The following is a 20,547-nucleotide window of genomic DNA, read 5'->3' on the forward strand; positions in this document are numbered from 1 at the left end:
ATTGGCCACTGTTGGAAACAGGATGCTGGGCTTTGATGACCCTTGGTCTGACCCAGTATGGCATGTTCTTATGTTCTTAAATTAGATCTGCAATCTTGGAGTACATTCAACTTAACAAAACTCTAGAGGGGAACCCGGTTGTACTCTGGGACTGCATGAAAAAAAAGCTGAACAAGCTAATAAACAGGACCATTCCCAGCGGGTACTACAGGAATTAAGGGATATTCGCTATAAATTGAGGATAGTGGAGATGGATGAATTGGTATACAAAATGGATCTGTTAAAACAGACACATTATGAGCATGGTAATAAAGCAAGTAGGCTTTTGGCGCATGCATTAGAGGCTAAAATGATGCAATCTCAAACAAAAATAATAGATGAAAGGGGAATACTGATGGAAGAGGAGGATAAAATTAGCAGATTTAACCAATTTTATGCTTCGCTATACACCAGGGATATTAATATTCTGGACTCCAGTATTGACCCCTTTTTGGCAACCATTCCTTTACCTTGTTTAGATTGGGAGACTGCTCAAAAGTTAAGAGATCCAATCACATCTGGCGAGGAGTTAGAAGTGATAGGGGATATGAAAATGGGAAAGGCCCCAGGCCTCGACGGCTTTACTTCTTTATTTTATAAGAAATTTAAGGAAGTGCTAGTAGGCCCATTGGTTGAGATGTTTAATTATCTCAGAGCAGATGTTTCTCTGTCATCCACTTCTAACACTGCAGGAATTACTATTCTCCCCAAACCGGGAAAGGATGAGACAGTATGCAGTTCGTACAGACCTATATCTCTTATAGACCTGAAACTGTTAGCTAAGATCCTTGCTAAATGTCTAAGTTTTGTTATTACGATGCTGGTACAAGAGGACCAAGGGGGTTTTATAGCTGGCGATAATGTCCGCAAGATTGTCAATCTCACACATTACGCTAAATATACCAAGACTTCTTCAGTTTTGTTTGGTGTAGATGCTGAGAAGGCATTCGACCATGTGCATTGGCCATTTCTCTTTCAGGTTATGGGGAAAAATGGGACTTGGAGATTACTTCCTCAATTGGGTCAAAGTATTATATAAGAACCCTTTGTATTAAGATCAACGGGGGGTATTCTAAGACTTTTGAGGTGCAGTGCGGCACGAGACAGTGTTGCCCACTGTCACTACTGCTATTTGCAATTTGCATTGAACCACTGGCCGAAAGGATTAGATGACAACCGGATATTAAAGGGATTACTGTTGGGGGGGCAAGCAATACAAAATTTCCCTATATGCCGATGATATTTTGTTTACATTGTCTGAACCTGTATCATCCTTAAAAGCAGTGGTGCAGGAGCTTGAAGACTATCCGAAGGTATCCAGATTTAAAATTAATATTGCTAAGTCGGAGCTGCTACCCATTTATTTAGCGGGGGATAAATTAGGTAGCCTTAAAAAAAAAAAAAAAAAAAAAAAAAAAAAGGTTCCCCTGGCAGTGAAATATTTGGGAGTTATGATTGTAGCAGATTTCCCTAAGTTGCTCCAATTAAATTATGGTCCGTTAATTAGGAAGCTAGAGCAGGATCTGGCGCACTGGGACAGGTTAACTATATCCTAGTTTGGGCGGATAGCAGCGGTCAAAATGTCCCTGTTACCGAAGATAAGGTATTTGTTTCAAACTTTGCCTTGCAATGTCCCAGTGGGATATCTGAAATCTCTTCAACAAAAGATCTTTTCCTTTATATGGAAATGTCGGCCACCTCGAATTTCGAGAATGGTATTGTTCCAACCAAAACTAAATGGTGGCCTGGGAGTCCCTAATATTTTCAAATATCATGCTGCCACCCACATAAAGGCCATTGTTTACTTCCACAATCAGACAAAATGTAAACAGTGGGTGGTCATAGAAGACGACATGATGGGAGAGGGGAAAATTTGGGATCGTTTTTGGATGAAGGGGAGAATTATATATAACTTACTAAATATATCACCATGCACAGCGACCACTATGCTGGTATGGAAATCTTGGCATACTAAAATTGTGGGTCCTCAGCATTATACATTCTCCATAGCCATCTGGCAGTGTGACGCATTCCCAGCAGGCAGGGAGGGTAAACCCTTTCGACAATGGGCAGATAAGGGTCTATGTACCATTGGATAGGTTTGGCAAGGGCAGTCTGTAATACCTTTTGAGGTACTTAAGGAAAAATTTCTCTTGACACAGGTAGACTACTTTGCCTACCTTCAGTTGCGGCACTTTCTTCTCACTAAACAAGTACGGGATGATCTCTAAAGGGAAATCATTATTTGATGGGATGTGTGATAATGCCCACAAGATAAAAGGGGTGATTTTGAAGCTTATATATATTACTAAATAAGCCTAGTGGAGGCAAAGCCAACTATATGAGGGTGTGGGAACGAGACTTTGCACTAGAGTTCTTTGAGGATGACTGGGATCTTTGTTTCAAGCAAACCTGCAGCAGCTCTATCTCGTCTTCTCTGTTGGAAAAGAACTATAAAGTGCTGTTTCAGTGGTACACAACCCCTGTTAAGCTTCATAAAATGTTTCCCAATATCAGTAATAGGTGTTGGAAGAATTGTAGAATTGTGGGGGATTATATGCATATGTGGTGGTCCTGCCCAGCTGTACGGGCTCTTTGATCGAAAGTGTAAAGTTGGTCGAACCAGTTGATGGGTAGGGCCGTTATGTTGACTCCTGCAAATGTACTTTTGCAGTTCCCTATGGTATCCGTGTCTAGGATACAGTATATTTTTATCAGAGCGGTGATTCAAGCTGCAAGGGGAGCCCTGGCAAAGGTGTGGAGGAATGCTGTAGCTCCTACTTTTGATATTGTCCTTATCTGCCTAAAATGGATTTACTATATGGAAAAATTGACAGCACTAAAAACAGACAAAATGATTGTTTGAAGAAACCTGGCACTCTTACTTGACCTGGCAAGATACCAGAGCACACTAACTCCAGCTAAAATGGGAGAGTGAAGTTTAAACTTTCAGGATGGTTGGAGTAATTTGGATGAGACACTCATGTTAATTGTGTTACGTGAGGGTTCCCATGTAACATTATGATTGGAGTCACCTAATTATCTGTGTGTGTGTGTGGGGGGGGGGGGGGGGGGGGGTAGAGATACTGCAATAAAAAATTACTGTTGACATTGAAAGATTAGCAGATTGTATACAGCAGCTTTTGGTGACTTTTTCATTTGTTATATGATAATTGTACATACAAGAGAAGTGCAGGTAAACTTGTAGGTCCAGAAATGTATCATCAAATTTATTAGTATTTCATATAATGGCAGCTCCACTGGGTTTATAATAATTCACAGAGTCCCCTGACACGGACTCTGTGTTTCGCCGACAGGCTGCGTCGGGAGGGACAGACGTCTTGATGACAGCATTCGTATTTGTAGCAAATCAGAGTTTCCAGGGAATCTGTGTGTGTTATTTATGAAGATTGGATGATAACACCTGTTGATCTTCTATTATTATATTGTATTATGTATAGTATGAATAAAAACTGTTTACAAAAAAAAAATCTTCACTGATGTCTACTGTGCTGGTTGTACCTCTGACTATCCATTTAAAACTGCCCCCAAAATCTAGACCACCAACACCTCACCTCGTGTTGCTAGTTGCCCCTCCTACAGTGGTACAAATAGTTTACTTATATGAGAGCCTTATAAACAGTCACTCTCTCTTGGCACTCAGCTCGCGATGTCAAAAATATCATGGGTGTAATAAATTTAATGCGCATTGCAATAAAATAATGCTCACCCCCTTTTTATCATGGGCACTATTTGTGTGAAATTTATAGCAAAATGATGAATCTAGGTCTAACTTTGAATCTGTTTTGTCATTAAAAAAAATACTGGCAACTTGTACTGTAGCATATTAATATCTGGGCATTGTCACTCGAAAATTTATATTCTGTGTGTCCACTTGCTGGCAAAGAGGCATAAACCCTACATGTCTGGACTGGTCTAACAGGATAAGGAAAGGACATTAATGGGTAAATTTCTCCTTTAAATACTTGGTTTATAAATAGTTTAAATATACTGTTTGACCTTATTACGTAAGGCTTTTTCATATGCAAAATGAGACAAATGGTACTTTTAATGAGTGATCTAATGGTAATTTTGATGGATTCTAGTTTTTGTTTGATCTGTTTTTGATCTGTTTTACTATGTGTTTGCTTTTCTGAGGACTGGCAGTTCACTTGTTATGCAAGTAGGTGAAGTCATCCTGATGGCTCCAAACTGGACATCCTCTTCTAGAACTGTAGGCAATTTTTTCAGCTCCACTGGGCATGTGCAGACGTTTTTGCACAGCCATGTGTCCCCAGCATGCCTCAGTCTATCTATTTATTTATTTGTACGTTTTTTTTTTTTATTACCATTGCACAGTCAATTCCATCGCTACGGTTTACAATAAAAATCAGAAATAAATACATAACAATTTTTAGATAAAAGCTTATAACATTATTACAATTAGCTAGTGTTTTCCACAGTGTTTGTCGAACTTTCTCCTTAGACTAACCTGCTGAAAAAAAGCATATTTTCATAGCTCCTCACAACTCCTGCGTTGGCGATCCTATTTTTTTCTCTCTCCCAACTTGCTTTCCTTCATGGCAATAATTTTTCCATTTTGATTTTGTAGCTATTATTTTTATGACAAATGGCATAAATTGACATGAAGCTTCAAAACAAATGCCCAGACTGCTGTCAAAATATGTCCTTCATGGACCTCCACATGATATGCTACAAGTGTCTTTGAGAAGACCACAATATCATCAGTGGTAGTATTTATACAGTGATATCACTGAGGATCATCAGGTACTGAAAGGAGAAGCTTCAGGCCCATTTTCTGCTGAAGAAGAATCCCAGATCCATTCAGCTGGCATCGAGACCATCAAAGGAGTAGTGTCACAGAGCAGTGTCAACTACTGGACGTAAGGAGTTCATAAGGATACCTCAATTCCTTTGATGTCAAAGTTTAGTGCAAGGTCCAAAGAGCAAGTTTATTTTTACTCACTCAGTTTGCACTGACTAGAGGACTCTCAAGCACAAAGGTGAGATCCAGCACAGAGGTGCCATGAAAAGGCAAGAACTGCTGGTGCAGATCTCCTTTACATGGCTCTGAGAACAAGAAGTTGTAAAATGCACAATTCAGTTGAAGTGAATGCATTTGGAGGATGGCACTTCTTTCCATCATGAGCAGTTGCTGCCACTGTCTCCACAAATCCAAGTTGTATGTGTAGAGGTTGTTTGCATAGGGGCATTATGGAATGTGCTTTTATGGGTATGTATGCGTAGATAGGTTATTTTGGTGGCAGTCACTTTAGCATGCAAATGGAGAGCTGTAGGACTTGGTAACTTATCCACTCTATACCAAATTTCATCACAGATGGCGCTTTGCACATACCTGACGTTTCTGCCCAAGGTGGTGTATGATTTCCACCTTAATCGTCTTACCAATATTTTTACTAACATCCAATGCCAACAAAGTCTAGTGTGCCATTCACATTTAGAATGCAAGAGAGCTGTCATCTTCTACCTGGAATAGACTGAAGACCTTAGAAAGTTCACCCAGTCCCTGACGAGACTGGGATAGCAATATTAAAAAGAACGTGTATCTACTTGGATAGATTGTATATCCTTCTTATGCCCTGGTCACTGATGGCTCCTGTGCCCTCTCCACTTACCTTGTCATCGGGAGGAGATACACTGTTCCGCATCCCTCCATCGGGGGTCCTACCGATGCCTCAGCCGCCGATGCGTCCGGCACTACCGATCCATCCATCGATGCCTTCATCGGTGCCTCCAGTTCTTCCTTTGATTCCTTCGGAGCCTAGACCTGGCCCTTCAGGAATTCCACCGCCCTGTCCCAAATTGGTTCCTAGGGGGGCAGGTGCTGATCCCTATGATACCTGGACTGATGATTCTTCACCAGACACCGATGACTTGCCTTCACCACCTTCTCCTACTGAAAACAGGAAGCGTTCTTCTCCGGAGGACCTTTCCTTCATAAATTTTGTGAAGGAGATGTCTGAGTTGGTTCCTTTCCAATTACAGACCGAACAAGATGACAGGCATCAAATGATGGAGCTGTTGCAATTCCTGGATGCTCCCAAGGAAATAACCTCCATCCCTGTTCACCAGGTTCTTCTGGATCTCCTCAAAAGGAACTGGGAACATCCTGGCTCTATTACTCCAGTCAACAGGAAGGCTGACACCACTTATTTGGTACAGTCCACCCCAGGTTTTCAAAAACCTCAGTTGGATCACCAAACTGTGGTTGTAGAATCGGCCCAAAAGAGGGCAAGGAGAGCAAAACCCCACTCTTCTTTCCCACAGGCAAAGAGCAGAAATTTCTAGATGCCATTGGTCACCGTGTCTTCCAGGGCTCAATGCTCATCTCCCGAATCGCCTCTTATCAGCTCTATATGACCCAATACAATAGGGTCTTATTTAAGCAGATACAAGAGTTGACAGACTCCCTGCCTCAACAATTCCAAGAACAACTTCAAACCTTAGTAAGCAAGGGCTTTCAGGAAGGCAAATATGAGATAAGATCATCTTATGATATCTTTGACACTGCTACCAGGGTATCTGCAGCTGCTATTTCGGCAAGAAGATGGGCCTGGCTCAAGTCTTCGGAGCTTCGCCCTGAAGTACAGGACAGATTGTCCGACCTGCCCTGTGTAGGAGACAATCTGTTTGGCGAGCATATTCAACGGACGGTGGCGGAACTCAAGGACCAACATGAGACCCTGAGACAGCTCTCTGATGCCTTCTGAGTATTCCTCAAAACAACCTCTCCGAAAGGACACTAAGAAGTCATTCTTCCATCCGAAGAAATCCTACCCGCCACCGTCTAGAGCTCGTTCTACGAGACCTTTCCAAAAAACACAGTCTCGTCAGCTACGAAAACAAAAGCCTCAAACAGCTCCTCAGCCGGGCCCTGCTTCCGCTTCCGGTTTTTGACTCCTGCATAAAGAGCAGCAGCCAGCTTCCACTGCCTTACATACCAGTGGGAGGTCGATTATGCCATTTCAACAACAGGTGGCACTCAATCACCTCAGACCAGTGGGTCCTAGCAATAATCGCTCAAGGTTATCATTTGAACTTTCTCTCCATCCCACCAGACTCCTCACCTCTACCGACATGGAGAACATCCGACCACTCTATCCTCCTGGAACAGGAGGTCTCCCTCCTCCTCCAGTCCAAAGCAATAGAACCAGTGCCCTACTCTCAACACGGCCTAGGGTTCTATTCCCGGTACTTTCTATTCCCCAAAAAATCGGGAGGTGTTCGTCCAATTCTGCATCTCCATGCCCTCAACAAGTACCTCCATCGAGGAAAAATTCAAAATGGTAACCTTGGGTTCTCTTCCTCTTTTCCAAAGAGGAGACTGGCTCTGCTCTCTAAACCTCCAGGACGCATGCACACATACTGCGATAACTCCATCTCATCGCAGATTCCTGAGATTTCTGGTAGGCCCCAAGCACTATCAGTACCGAGTGCTTCCATTCGGCCTCGCATCTGCACCACGAGTCTTCACAAAATGCCTCGTAGTAGTTGCAGCCTTCCTCAGGACTCAAGGTGTTCACGTCTACCCATATCTAGACGATTGGTTGATCAGGGCTCCCACTCAGCAAACTGCTCTGTCGTCCCTACATCTTAACTTACACACTCTGATTTCGCTAGGATTTCTCGTCAACTACGACAAATCCTACTTAGTCCCATCTCAAACTTTCTCATTCATAGGGGCAGACTTGGACACCTTGCAGGCAAAAGCATTTCTGCCTCGTCGGAGAGCTTTCACTCTCGTGTCTCTCGCACATCAGCTGCAGTCTCAACACCGCACGACTGCTCGCTACTTCCTCATCCTGCTGGACACATGGCGTCATCAGTTCAGGTTTCCCCAATGGCCCGCTTGGCCATGAGAGTCTTGCAGTGGACTCTAAGATCACAGTGGACTCAATCTATTCAGCCCCTGTCGACCATTGTCCATGTCACTGACTCACTCTGTCAGTCTCTAGCCTGGTGGAAAAATCAGATCAATCTCCTCCAAGGCTTGCCCTTCCAGGCTCCAGATCCTCAAATAATTCTCACCACCGATGCTTCCAACCTCGGCTGGGGAGCCCATGTGGCCAAACTACACACACAAGGATTTTGGTCTCCAGAGGAAGCCAAACACCAAATCAATTTCCTGGAGCTTCGAGCAATCAGATATGCTCTCAGGGTATTTCAGGATCGCCTGTCCAATCAAGTCATCCTGATTCAGACTGACAACCAGGTGGCCATGTGGTACATCAACAAGCAGGGAGGGACGGGCTCCTACCTTCTGTGTCAGGAAGCTGCGCAGATATGTGCGGAGGCCCTCTCCCACTCGATGTACCTCAGGGTCACCTACTTGCCGGGAGTGGAAAATGTATTGGCAGACAAACTAAGTTGCACCTTTCAGCCACACGAGTGGTCTCTCAACCCCTCAGTGGTGGACTCGATCTTCCAGCAATGGGGTTACCCTCATATAGATCTCTTTGCATCACATCAAAACCGCAAAGTAGAGAACCTTTGCTCTCTCACTCGCAGCCAACACTATCAGCCACGAGATGCGTTCTCCCTCTCATGGGCGACTGGTCTCCTATATGCATTCCCTCCACTTTCACTTCTCTCAAAGACTCTCTTGAAGTTACATCAGGACAAGGGAACCATGATTCTGATAGCACCTCATTGGCCACGCCAAATGTGTTTTCCAATACTTCAGGATCTCTCCATTCGCAGGCACATTCCCTTGGGAAAGGACCTGCTTCTGACCACTCAAAACGATGGATGCCTACGCCACCCCAATCTTCAAGCCTTGTTCCTGACAGCCTGGATGTTGAAAGGTTAATTCTTCAGCCACTTAACCTTTCGGAACCGGTTTCCTGTGTCATGATCGCTTCACGGAAGCCTTCCATGAGAAACTCCTACCATTACAAATGGAACAGGTTTAAGTCATGCTGCTCTTCTCAATCCCTTGTCCCCTTTACCTGTCCTACCACGAAGTTTCTAGACTATCTCTGACACTTGTCAGAATCCGGTCTAAAAATTTCTTCCATCAGAATGCACGTCAGTGCGGTAGCCGCCTTCCATAAACGTATTGGGGACATTCCTATTTCAGTACAGCCCCTTGTAACATGTTTTCTGAAGGGTTTGCTTCACCTCAAGCCTCCATGCATCCTCCAGCCCCTTCTTGGGACCTCAACCTGGTTTTGGGTCAGCTCATGAAACCACCTTTCGAGCCTCTCCAATCCTGTGATCTTCGCTATCTCACATGGAAAGTGATCTTCCTTTTGGCAATCACTTCGGCTCACAGAGTTAGTGAGTTACAGGCTCTAGTCACCTATCCGCCTTACACTAAACTTCTGCAGGACCAGGCAGTACTCCGCACTCACCCTAAGTTCTTACCTAAGGTAGTATCGGAGTTTCATCTCAATCGATCCATTATACTACCTACCTTTTTTCCCAGGCCCCATTCCAGTCCATGAGAACAGGCTTTGCATACCTTTGACTGTAAACGGGCTCTATCATTCTACCTAGACCGTACAGCTGCACACAGAAAGAGCACTCAATTGTTTGTTTCTTTCCACTCCATCAAATTGGGGCAGCCTGTGGGTAAGCAGACGTTCTCCTTCTGGTTAGCGGACTGCATATCCTTTTGCTAATAGCAAGCGGGCATTCCACTTCAAGACCGTATTAAAGCACACTCTGTGAGGGCCATGGCGACTTCAGTAGCACACCTACACTCGGTGCCGCTTCCTGACATTTGCAGGGCTGCCACCTGGAGTTCTCACCATACCTTTACAGCCCATTATTGCTTAGACAAAACCGTAAGACAAGATTCCATCTTCGGCCAGTCTGTCTTGCGCAACCTATTTACAACTTGACATACCAACACCCTTCCGTCTGCCCGGTAGGGTTCAGGATGCCCTCTGCCAAATTCCACCCCAGTCCTAGTGCCTTTGCACACCTGGGTACATTTGGTACATACTCGGACATCCTCAGCTCTGTACTCACCCATATGTGAGGACTACCATCCTGCCTGTCCTGTGAGAAAGCAAGTGTTGCTTACCTGTTGCAGGTAAGCAAATGTTGCTTACAGCAGGATGTTAGTCCTCACGAAAACCACCCGCCACCCCGTGGTGTTGGGTTCGTTACGTTTCTTATTTTATTTTTTGGCACTTCCTGTAGCTTTTAAACAAGACTGAAGGGGGACCCCTGCTGGCTGCAGGGTTAGTGCCATGCTGGGCATGCCCAGTAGGTGCCAGTCAAAGTTCTAGAAACTTTGACAAAAGTGTTCCGTGATTGGGCTCCATCCTGTGATGTCACCCATATGTGAGGACTAACATCCTGCTGTCCTTTGAGAACACCTGTTACAGGTAAGCAACATTTGCTATACATTCACATCACATTATTGTTTAGACAATGATTCCTGATGTGACAGCAGATATGAGCATTTAGTTCTTCAGAGTTGTTCTAAGGGTTAGTTCCCACCCCTTCTAGGGCCCATTTTTATTAATTTGTATTGTCTTTCTGTTTTCATCTTTGGAATGGGGCACTAGTCAATATTCTGCAGTCCCTGATTCCTGCAGAAAGCCATGGGGATTTCTTTTGGTGGCCCAGTTTTCCAAAAATACTGACCTGATATCTTTTTTTTTTTTAAACTCGACTGAGAGATTCATATGTTATTCCTGCATGCTAAATTTGGTGAAATATCAATCCATTCCTTTTCTGGAGAGTTATTGTGTCTACAGAAAGATGAACAAGTGGACATTGATCTTTTTTTTTATATAATTCTTTCCAGCATTCCTTATATTTGAAAGTATGAGTTCTCACTGCCAAAAATAGTTTACCTGCTATGTTGGCTGGGCTGGCTGAGTCCTCCTTGTGTGATTGGTGAACTGCTTTTCCTCAGAGAAAACAGTTACTTACCTGTAATAGGTGTTCTCTGTGGGCAGTAGATCACCAGTCTCACAAACCTACCCTCCTATGCTTCTAGGGTTGAGCTCACTAACTTAATGACAGACACAGCTCGTGTGTAGCTACATGGAACTGCTGTGCATGCCCAATGGAGCTAAAGAATCTCCTAGAAAACTGTGGAAGAGAATGTGTCCAGCTTGGCACTCTCAGGATGTCATTTACTTATGTGACTGGTGAATCACTATCTTCAGAAAACACTTATTACAGGTAAGTAATTTTGTTTTCTTATGTGATAATTATTCTTTTATTTTAAATGTGAAAACTCATGAAGAGTACTGATTACATTTATTTATTTGTTTGCTTGGTGATTTTAAATAGATGCAGTAGATCCACTCCTGTCTGGCATTGCAGTTCAGCAGCAAAGTCATCCGTCTGGGTCATTAACACCTCAACTCCATCCCATGCAGTCAGTTTCTGGTTCCAGGCAAATGAACTCTAACTTGCAGCAACTTCAGCATCAACAGCCACAACTACAAACACGTTTACCCCAGCAACAACAGCCGCCGCCGCCACCTCCTCAAGGGATTCGACCTTCATTTGCTACTCCATCTCAGGTTCCAGTCCCTCCAGGTTGGAATCAGCTGTCTTCAGGAGTACTTCAGCCTCCACCTGCTCAAGGAACAATGGGTACATTGACATCAAACCAAGGGTGGAAAAAGGCACCATTGCCTGGACCAATGCAGCAGCAATTTCAGGCAAGACCATCCTTGGCAACTGTTCAAACTCCATCCCATCCTCCACCTCCTTATCCATTTGGTAGCCAGCAAACTTCTCAAGCTCACTCGAACTTCCCTCAGATGAGCAGTGCAGGTCAGTTCACTGCTCCTCAGCTGAAGACCCTTCAAGGAGGGCCATCAAGAGTCCCCACACCTCTTCAGCAGCCCCACCTGACCAGCAAGTCTCCTGCCTCCTCTCCTTCTTTTCAGCAAGGACCTTCTCCTGCATCATCTCCAACAGTTAACCAAGCACAGCAGCAGATGGGACCAAGGCCATCACAGGCTAATGCCCTTTCCCAAGGCTTTCAACCACCTGTTAGTTCTCCTGGTAGGAATCCTGTGGCACAGCAAGGGAATATTCCCCCTAACTTCATGGTGATGCAGCAGCAAAGTCAGGGGCCACAGGGTTTGCATTCCAGTCTTGGAGGTAAGATGGGCTGTAGAAATATTTCTCCTTTGTCTTTTTTTTTTTTTTTTTGTAACCCAGCAGTTTCCTCTTGTTCCTTTGTACTTCCATCTCAGTTGGAACTAGGGCTGGGATCTGGCATTGTGAGACTTCATTCACAACTATCTGGAGGATTTTTCTCATATTTTGTATCTCCCATCACTCCAAAGAAATATCTTGTAGTGTTTACTCCTGAAACCACTCCCTTAGTGCCCTATATTACATATATGTCTTAGCAAAGCACAGATTTCCATTGAAATAGAGATGGGGCGGGGGGGTAAGACAGACCAGCGGCAGTGCAGCACTACCATACAGAAGGTCCCCAGTTTGATTCTTGAGTTGAATCTTCTGCTCCCTGGAAAGACTGGGGAAGGGGATGCTGCAAAGACAGGGTTCACAAACCTTGGTGGGGGTGTGGGAAATAGTGGTGGCCATTGTTTAATGGTGATACCTACTGGCCAGATTCAAGGCCTATGATTGGTGGGTTCCTTGGTGCATGGCCCTGGCCACCTACTATTACTGTAGTGACCAGACTATTAGGGGGAAGAAGGAGGATATAAAATAGGGAAAAATCCCCAGGTAGTTTCAGATACTGCCAGATCTCAGCCCTCGCTCCAATTCAGCTGGAAATACAAAGGAGCAGGAGGAAAATACCTAGTGAAAAAAATAAATAGTGGGAGGAAAGGTAATGGATAGGAAATTGTACTTATTTAATCATTTTTATACATTGTGAGAAATACTGAAGCAGTGAACGATAGATTTTCACCAGTGTTGGAGAAATGTAAAAGAATTTTACTTCCCTAATGGATTCTTATTGTGTCTTAAGGCATGCCCAAACGCCTTCCACCTGGATTCTCTGCAGGCCAGACTAATCCGAGCTATATGCAAGGTCAGGTGCCTTCTACAGTACCAGGAACACCTGTGAATGGAGGAGCCCCTCAGCTACAGGCAAATCAAAATGTGCAGCACCCAGGTCAGTGTTAACAAACATCTTAGGATTCCTACTCTTCATGTTTTGTTTTATAATTCACTTTGGAATTTCACTTTTAACCTCCATTCTGCAAAATCCCTGAACAGAATAAATTACTGAATATCCAGAAGTATTTGGCCCTTCACCCCCCCCCCCTTTTTTTTTTTCTTTTTCTCTCAACTTGCAAAAAAAAAAAAAATTTGGACCTGCATGGACTGGCTTGACCTCATCATATTTTGGTATAGATCTTTGTGATTTTGCTCTCATTTACTTGCAAAGGTCATGGCAACAAAGTTGAAATATTTTTGCTTTCATATTATGGAGCAGAAATGGTTTGTCCGCCTGATTTTGAGTTTGATAGTCTACAGTAAAGTCTGGAACTGTTTCACACAATGAAACAAATAGATTACTGTTAAAGATAAGAATGAAGTTATCAGTACCAAGAGCTAGTAAATAGTAAGCATCTTTTCCAGATTTCTTTGACAAAAACTATAAGTAGAAATTATTAGCACGTAGTCTATATACCATACATTTTCCCGCAGATAAGCAGACTGAATTAGCCGTGCTTTCTGAGGATGTCTTCTGGGACGGGCGAGGCAGAGCTTTCTTAGCTGACAGAGCTTTGCTCTGTGTGAGGTTGCGCGTGCTTTCCCACGCGGCACCATCTTCCTCTGTCATCTTCTTCTGTGCTGCAAGCCACATGCGGAGCTTTTCATCTTCTCTCGCGTTTCAATTTTTTCAACAGTCTTCAGGATTCATCCGGGCCACTGGAATTTTAAATTTTGCTAGTGCGGCAAAATTATGTTGGTAACAGATGGGCACAACTATTGCTATTTATGCTTAGGACCGGAGCACGACATGTCAAGCTGTCGGGACTGCAGCTGCACGTGCCCCGGGCCCAGCGGCAGCACGCCGCCAAAATAGCGCACCTTAAGGAGGACAACGGTTCTTATGCTCCGGTATCGGAGCGCTTGTCAGCCCACTCTTCCCCGGGGTCCAGATCAGACCAACCCAAGAAGTCGAAGAGGGCCTCCTCTTTGGGACCCCCGGCGCAGCTTCGGGGCTCAGGGGGCAAGAAGCCCAACCCCCAGTGTCTTCACCGGCACAAAGGGCATTGGGAGATGCGCTGATCAACACATGACAACCGACGCACTTGGCTGAGGCGTCGTGCCATTGGCATGCGTCTTCTGGGATCTGGCGAAAATAGCACTCCACGCATGCGTCGGAGCCGAAGCATAAGATGGGCTTGACACCTGACTCGCCCACACACTGACGCAGCAAACCGAAGCACAAGGACACCTCGACTCAACAGGACATGCCAGCAGGACCGTCGACACAGGCAATAATGCATCTCGATGCAGGACCCCCTGTCCCACCATAAGGAGAGCTCCTCCAAGGAGTTGGCCCCGAAGCCAGAATTTCAAGGGGGCATCCTTCAAAAATTGGACCTAGGCTTCTCTGACGAGGAACATGTTTCCATCATTGGTTCCTGCTCGTCCCGATCTTCCGGTCCAGTCTTCTCCGACCTGTTGTCAGTGTCCAGACGTAGACTGGAATCGCCAAACCTTCATAAACCTCTCCAGAAGTGCCACAAGCACATGGAGGAACATGTCCCGACCTGACTCTGACATACTCCTGGCGGCAGTACCACCCAGTTGCCCCTGCAGAGATAGCCAAGGAACCCTGGCATCCCAAGCCATGTCCCAGATCTCAGTCATCTTATCCAAATTCCTCTCCTCTGTGGAGGACCAACACAAGGCTGCACCTCATCCATCTCCACAGGATGCCTCCCTTGCCCAGGGGAAAGGTCAGGCCAGACCATCGTTCCAGCAGTTCAGATAGGGCTCTATCTCCTTCTCCGCCTTTGTCCCCCGGTTCTTCGGGAGCATCCGCAGCAGACCTCCCCCCCCCCCCACCCCATCCCAAGAAGATCTCTCATACTCCAAATTTGTGGCGAAGTTTGCCCAGACTTTGCTTACTGGGTTAGGCTTACCCCCAGCATGAGATCTGACCTGGACTGGTGGCTCCGCCCCATGACCCTATCAGTGGGAGAGTTGCTGCGCCCCCTGGCTCATCAGCTGATTCTCACCACGGATGCCTCGAGCATGGGGTAGGTGGCTTACTTGGGTCATGTACGCACGCAAGGACTCTGATTCCGCTGGGAGAAGACCCAGGAGATAAACCTCTTGGAGCTCAGAGCAATTGGCAATGCGTTTAGCATGTTCGACCTTCATGGAAAGGTCGTCATGGTCTACACGGACAATCAGGTCACAGTGCTTTATGTAAACAAGGAAGAGAGGGTCTGGTTCCTGGATTTTATGCAGGGAAGCGGTACGCATTCTGGAATGGGCGGAGGAACGCTCCATTGTACTGCAGGCCACCTACCTGCCCAGAGTGAAAAACGCCTTTGGGACAAGTTAAGCAGGATCTTCCATCCGCATAGACCACTTCGCGACGGAAAGCAACAGGAAGGTACAAGCGCTCTTCTTAGTGTACCCCAGCCGGGATTGCCTGGCACCGGACACATTCATCATACCAAGGACTGGAGAGCTCCTGTATGCTCATCTCCTGAACCGTGCAGAAATGTATGCTAGACTCAGCGGATCTTATTCTGATCGCCCCGGCGTGGCGCAGACAACCGTGGTATGCCTATCTTGTACGTCTCTCCACAGAACCTCCCATCCCGCTGGGACACTGCAATCTTGTTATCGCAGGACAGGAGCACACTACTACCCGCTACACTCCTCCCTTCAAGTCACGGAGTGGAGATTGAAAGGACAGTGTTAAGTCACCTACGGCTGCTCACCGAGGTCCAGGATGTTCTCATTTCATCTCGAAAGCCCTCCACTAGATGCAACTATCAGGGAAAATGGCTATGATATGCAGCTTGGTGCGACACAATGGACAAAGACCCTTTCTCATGCTCCCCGGAGCGCCTCTTGGAGTACCTTCACTCCCTATTTCAGTCTGAACTGGTGACCACATCAGTGAAGGCTCATGTCAGTGTGATTGCAGCTTATCACCACCTGCACCGGGGACTGCCTATTTCCAACTATCCCCTGGTCTCCCGCTTCATGAGGGGCATCCTACTCCTTCGGCCACCTTTCCACAAGCCACCGGTCACATGGGACCTTAATGTCGTTCTGGAGCAGCTGACGCTGCCACCCTTTGAGCCCTTGAACTCAGTACATCTGATATACCTCTTCTGTAAAGTGTTATTCCTGGTTGCCCTCACCTCTGCAAGGAAAATGAGCTCCAGGCACTAGTCCACTATTCACCGTACCTGGATTTCCGTCATGACAAGGTGACCCTACAGACCCATCCTTCTTTTCTGCCAAAAGTAGTCTGTTTTCCACATAAACCAGATGATCACTCTGCCAACCTTCTTCCCGAAGCCTCATAACAATGAGGGGGAGAGGTGGCTGCATACATTAGACTGCAAGTCTAATGTATGCAGCGGAGAACGCACGCCGAATCCAGAGCCTCGCAGCTGTTTGTCTCCTTCAACCCAAATGCTCCGGGTCAGTCTGTTACCAAGAGAACCCTCTCCACTTGGATTTCGCAATGCATTCAGTACTGCTATGCCAGGCGATCAGAGACTCTTACCAGGTCGCCAAAAGCACATCAAGTCTGAGCAATGGCAGCATCGGTTGCCCATCTCCGAAAGGTCTCAATCTGGGACATTTGCAAGGCAGCCACGTGGTCCTCCCTGTGCACATTCACGGCGCACTACTGCATAGACCAGCAGGCTGCGGCAGATACAGTGAAGGGAAGAGCCATACTCTGTCACCAAATAAGGAGACTGTCCGCTGTTATGAGCGAAGGTGAGTTCAGCTCGTTGGACTCACTCTTGCAGTTGTCCAGTTATCTCCAAGTACCTCTTCTGGTTGCGCTCTTCCCTTGTCAGCTGGGGACTCCCAGACAGCATGGCTAATTTAGCCTGCTTATCTGGGGGGGGGGGGGGGGGGGGGGAAAGCAATTTTGCTTACCATAAATGGTGTTTTCCTTAGATAGCAGGATGAATTAGCCATGCTGGCCCACCCTCCTCCCTGATCCGCCTCTGTAAAAAATCGCTTTGCTTAATAGCTTGAATATCAACTGAAGAGAAGATGGATTTGTGTGGGAAACCACATCACATGAGCACAGAGCAAAGCTCTGTACGCGAAGAGAAAGCTCCACTCCATGCCACCAGAGGGCATCACTCAGAAAGCATGGCCAATTCATCCTGCTATCTATGGAAAACCATTTACAGTAAGCAAACTTGCTTTTGTCTGAATACTAGTGCTCAGGTGGGCACTTTTCTCACAGGACAAGCAGGATGGTAGTCCTCACATATGGGTGACATCATAGGATGGAGCCCAATCACAGAACACTTTTGTCAAAGTTTCTAGAACTTTGGCACCTACTGGGCATGCCCAGTATGGCACTAAACCTGCAGCCAGCAGGGGTCCCCCTTCAGTCTTCTTTTTTCCGCGCAGCAGTAGCCAAGCGGGTTAAGGAGCTCCACAGAGATTCCTGACAGGAATTTTCCTCACGGAATTACTACAAACTTTCATACCCCACTGGGGTCCCCCTCTCGAATTTTTGCTTCTGCGGTACTCTGGTAAGTTTTTTCCCTGGTTCCGGTCGATTCCCGTCGAGTTTGGCCCTCGCGGCCTACTGGCCATCGACCATACCATGGCTCAATTTTTCAAAGGCCATGGCGTCTGGGTTCCGTCGGTGCCCTGTCTGCGCTTGCACCATGTCCATAACAGACCCCCATAAAGTCTGTGTAATATGCCTCAGATGTGAGCATGGTGTCCTGACTTGCACCAAATGTGCCTTAATGACACCAAAAGGTCGTAAAGCCAGAATGGAGAAAATGGAACTTCTCTTCCATTCTCAAACTGATGCCGTCTATTGTTTTGATGTCGTCCGAACCGGCGCCGTCTACTTCGCGCCAGCATCGGGCACCGACCGGTGACCGTTCGGTGTCGACAACCTCCCGGCTATAGACTACCTCTTCTCTCCTTCAGGACCGAGGGGATCATAGAGAGAAACATCGGCATCGACACCGAAAGCCTCGGACCATCGATGAAGGAAAGTCATTGACCTCGCCATCGTCCGAGCCGCCATCGAAGAAACTCCGTCCAGAAAAAGCATCGACCCTTTCTGAGACCGGGTCACCAAGGCAGCCCTCACCCGACGGGTGTTGGGAGCCATGACTCCGCCTTTAACGGTGGTCCCTCTGGCTATGCCTCTGCCTCCTTCTTCTCTTCCGGAGCCGGGGCTGATTGCTCCAGGTCTCCGTGAAGAGCTGGACCGGATGGTTCAGGAGGCCATCGATAAGGCGATGCACAGGTTCCAGGTTCCTCCGACGCCGAAACTGGTGCTGATTCTGGAACCGACCACCGATCTCATTCCGGCAGCATTGGCACCACTGCTGTCGAAGATGGAAGCGCTTCTAGCCGCTTTTCCACAGATGGATCTGGGGTCCCCAATGGCTCCGGTGCCTTCTCCGCTTGCTCTGTCATCGGGAGGAGAAACACGGTTCCGTCTTCCCCCATCGGGAGTCCTGCTGATGCCTCAACCATCTATGCCGATGCGGCCATCGGCTCCACCGATTCATCCATCGATGCCCTCGATGCCTTCATCGGTGCCTCCAGTACTTCCCTCGATGCCTTCAGAGCCTAGACTGGGACCTTCAGGAATACCTTTGTCCCATCCCTCTCAGATTCCTAGAGGGACAGGTGCTGATCCCTATGACACCTGGACTGACTATTCCTCCCCAGACACCGATGATTTATCATCACCACCCTCTCCTACTGAAAGCAGGAAGTGTTCTCTTCCGGAGGACTTGTCCTTCATAAATTTTGTGAAGGAAATGTCTGAGATGGTTCCCTTCCAATTACAGACTGAGCAAGATGATAGACACCAGATGATGGAGCTGTTACAATTCCTGGATACTCCCAAGGAAATCACCTCCATCCCTATCCATCAGGTTCTTTTGGATCTTCTCAAAAAGAATTGGGAACACCCTGGTTCGGTAGCTCCAGTCAACCGAAAAGCTGACACCACTTACTTGGTCCAGTCAGCTCCAGGGTTCCAAAAACCTCAACTGGATCACCAATCCATGGTGGTAGTGTCTGCCCAAAAGAGGGCACGATGCTCAAAGCCACACTCTTCCTTCCCTCCAGGCAAGGAGCAGAAATTCCTGGATGCCATTGGCCGACGTGTCTTCCAGGAATCCATGTTCATCTTTCGGATCGCCTCTTACCAGCTTTATATGATTCAGTATAATAGGGTCTTATTCAAGCAGATACAGGACTTTGCAGCGTCCCTGCCTCAGCAATTCTAGGAACAGCTATGAACCCTGGTTCACAAAGGTTTTGAAGTGGGGAAACATGAAATAAGCTCCTCTTATGACATCTTTGACACCGCTTCCAGGGTTTCGGCAGCTGCCATTTCTGCAAGAAGATGGGCCTGGCTTAAGTCTTCGGACTTGCGCCCTGAAGTACAAGACAGATTGTCCGATCTGCCTTGCATCTGAGGCAATCTGTTTGGTGAACAGATCCAGCGGACAGTGGCGTAACTCAAGAAGCATCATGAGACCCTTCGCCAACTCTCTCTGATGCCTTCTGAATATTCGACTAAACAACCATTTAGGAAGGACACCAAAATGTTATTCTTCCGTCCAAAGAAGTCCTATCCACCACCATCTAGAGGCCGTTTTACGAGGCCTTTCCAAAAGGCCCAGTCTCGTCAACCCCGTAAACAAAGCCGCAAGCAGCTCCTCAGCTGGGCCCTGCTTCCGGTTTTTGACTCCTGCATAGAGAACAGCAGCCAGCTTCCGCTGCCACAGGTACCGGTAGGAGGGTGATTGTGCCATTTCAACAACATATGACATACAATCACCTCGAACCAGTGGGTCCTTGCCATAATCTCTCAAGGTTATCACCTGAACTTTCACTCCATCCCACCAGACTCCCCACCTCGGCTGATGTGGGGAACATCAGACCATTCACTACTCCTGAATCAGGAAGTCTCCCTCCTTCAATCCAGAGCAATCGAACCAGTGCCCAACTCCCAACAGGGCCTCGGGTTCTATTCCCAGTACTTTCTAATTAGGTGGCGTTCGTCCAATTCTGGACCTGCTTGCCCTCAACAAGTACCTCAAACGAGAAAAGTTCAAGATGGTAACCTTGGGTTCCCTCCTTCCTCTTCTGCAAAGAGGAGACTGGCTCTGCTCTCTAGACCTCCAGGACACCTACACACACGTTGCGATAACTCCATCTCATTGCAGATTCCTGAGATTTCTGGTAGGCCGCAAGCACTATCAGTACCGTGTGCTCCCGTTCGGCCTAGCATCTGCTCCACGAGTTTTCACCAAGTGTCTCGTAGTAGTAGCAGCCTTCCTC

General features: G+C 46.7%; 1 protein-coding gene across 4 annotated transcripts in view; it reads left to right on the forward strand.

The window, feature by feature from the left end:
• The window catches only part of NCOA6 (nuclear receptor coactivator 6), a 284,262-nt gene that overhangs the window by 91,878 nt on the left and 171,837 nt on the right, over nucleotides 1-20,547 (forward strand). For all 4 annotated transcript variants that reach the window (XM_029613390.1, XM_029613391.1, XM_029613388.1 and 1 more), the window contains exons 7-8: nucleotides 11,338-12,162; nucleotides 13,007-13,153. In XM_029613390.1, coding sequence (XP_029469250.1) covers nucleotides 11,338-12,162; nucleotides 13,007-13,153 — 972 coding nt within the window. The remainder of the gene's footprint in view (nucleotides 1-11,337; nucleotides 12,163-13,006; nucleotides 13,154-20,547) is intronic.

This window comes from Rhinatrema bivittatum, chromosome 8, assembly GCF_901001135.1.
Source record: "Rhinatrema bivittatum chromosome 8, aRhiBiv1.1, whole genome shotgun sequence".
In the NCBI taxonomy this organism is placed as follows: Eukaryota; Metazoa; Chordata; class Amphibia; order Gymnophiona; family Rhinatrematidae; genus Rhinatrema; species Rhinatrema bivittatum.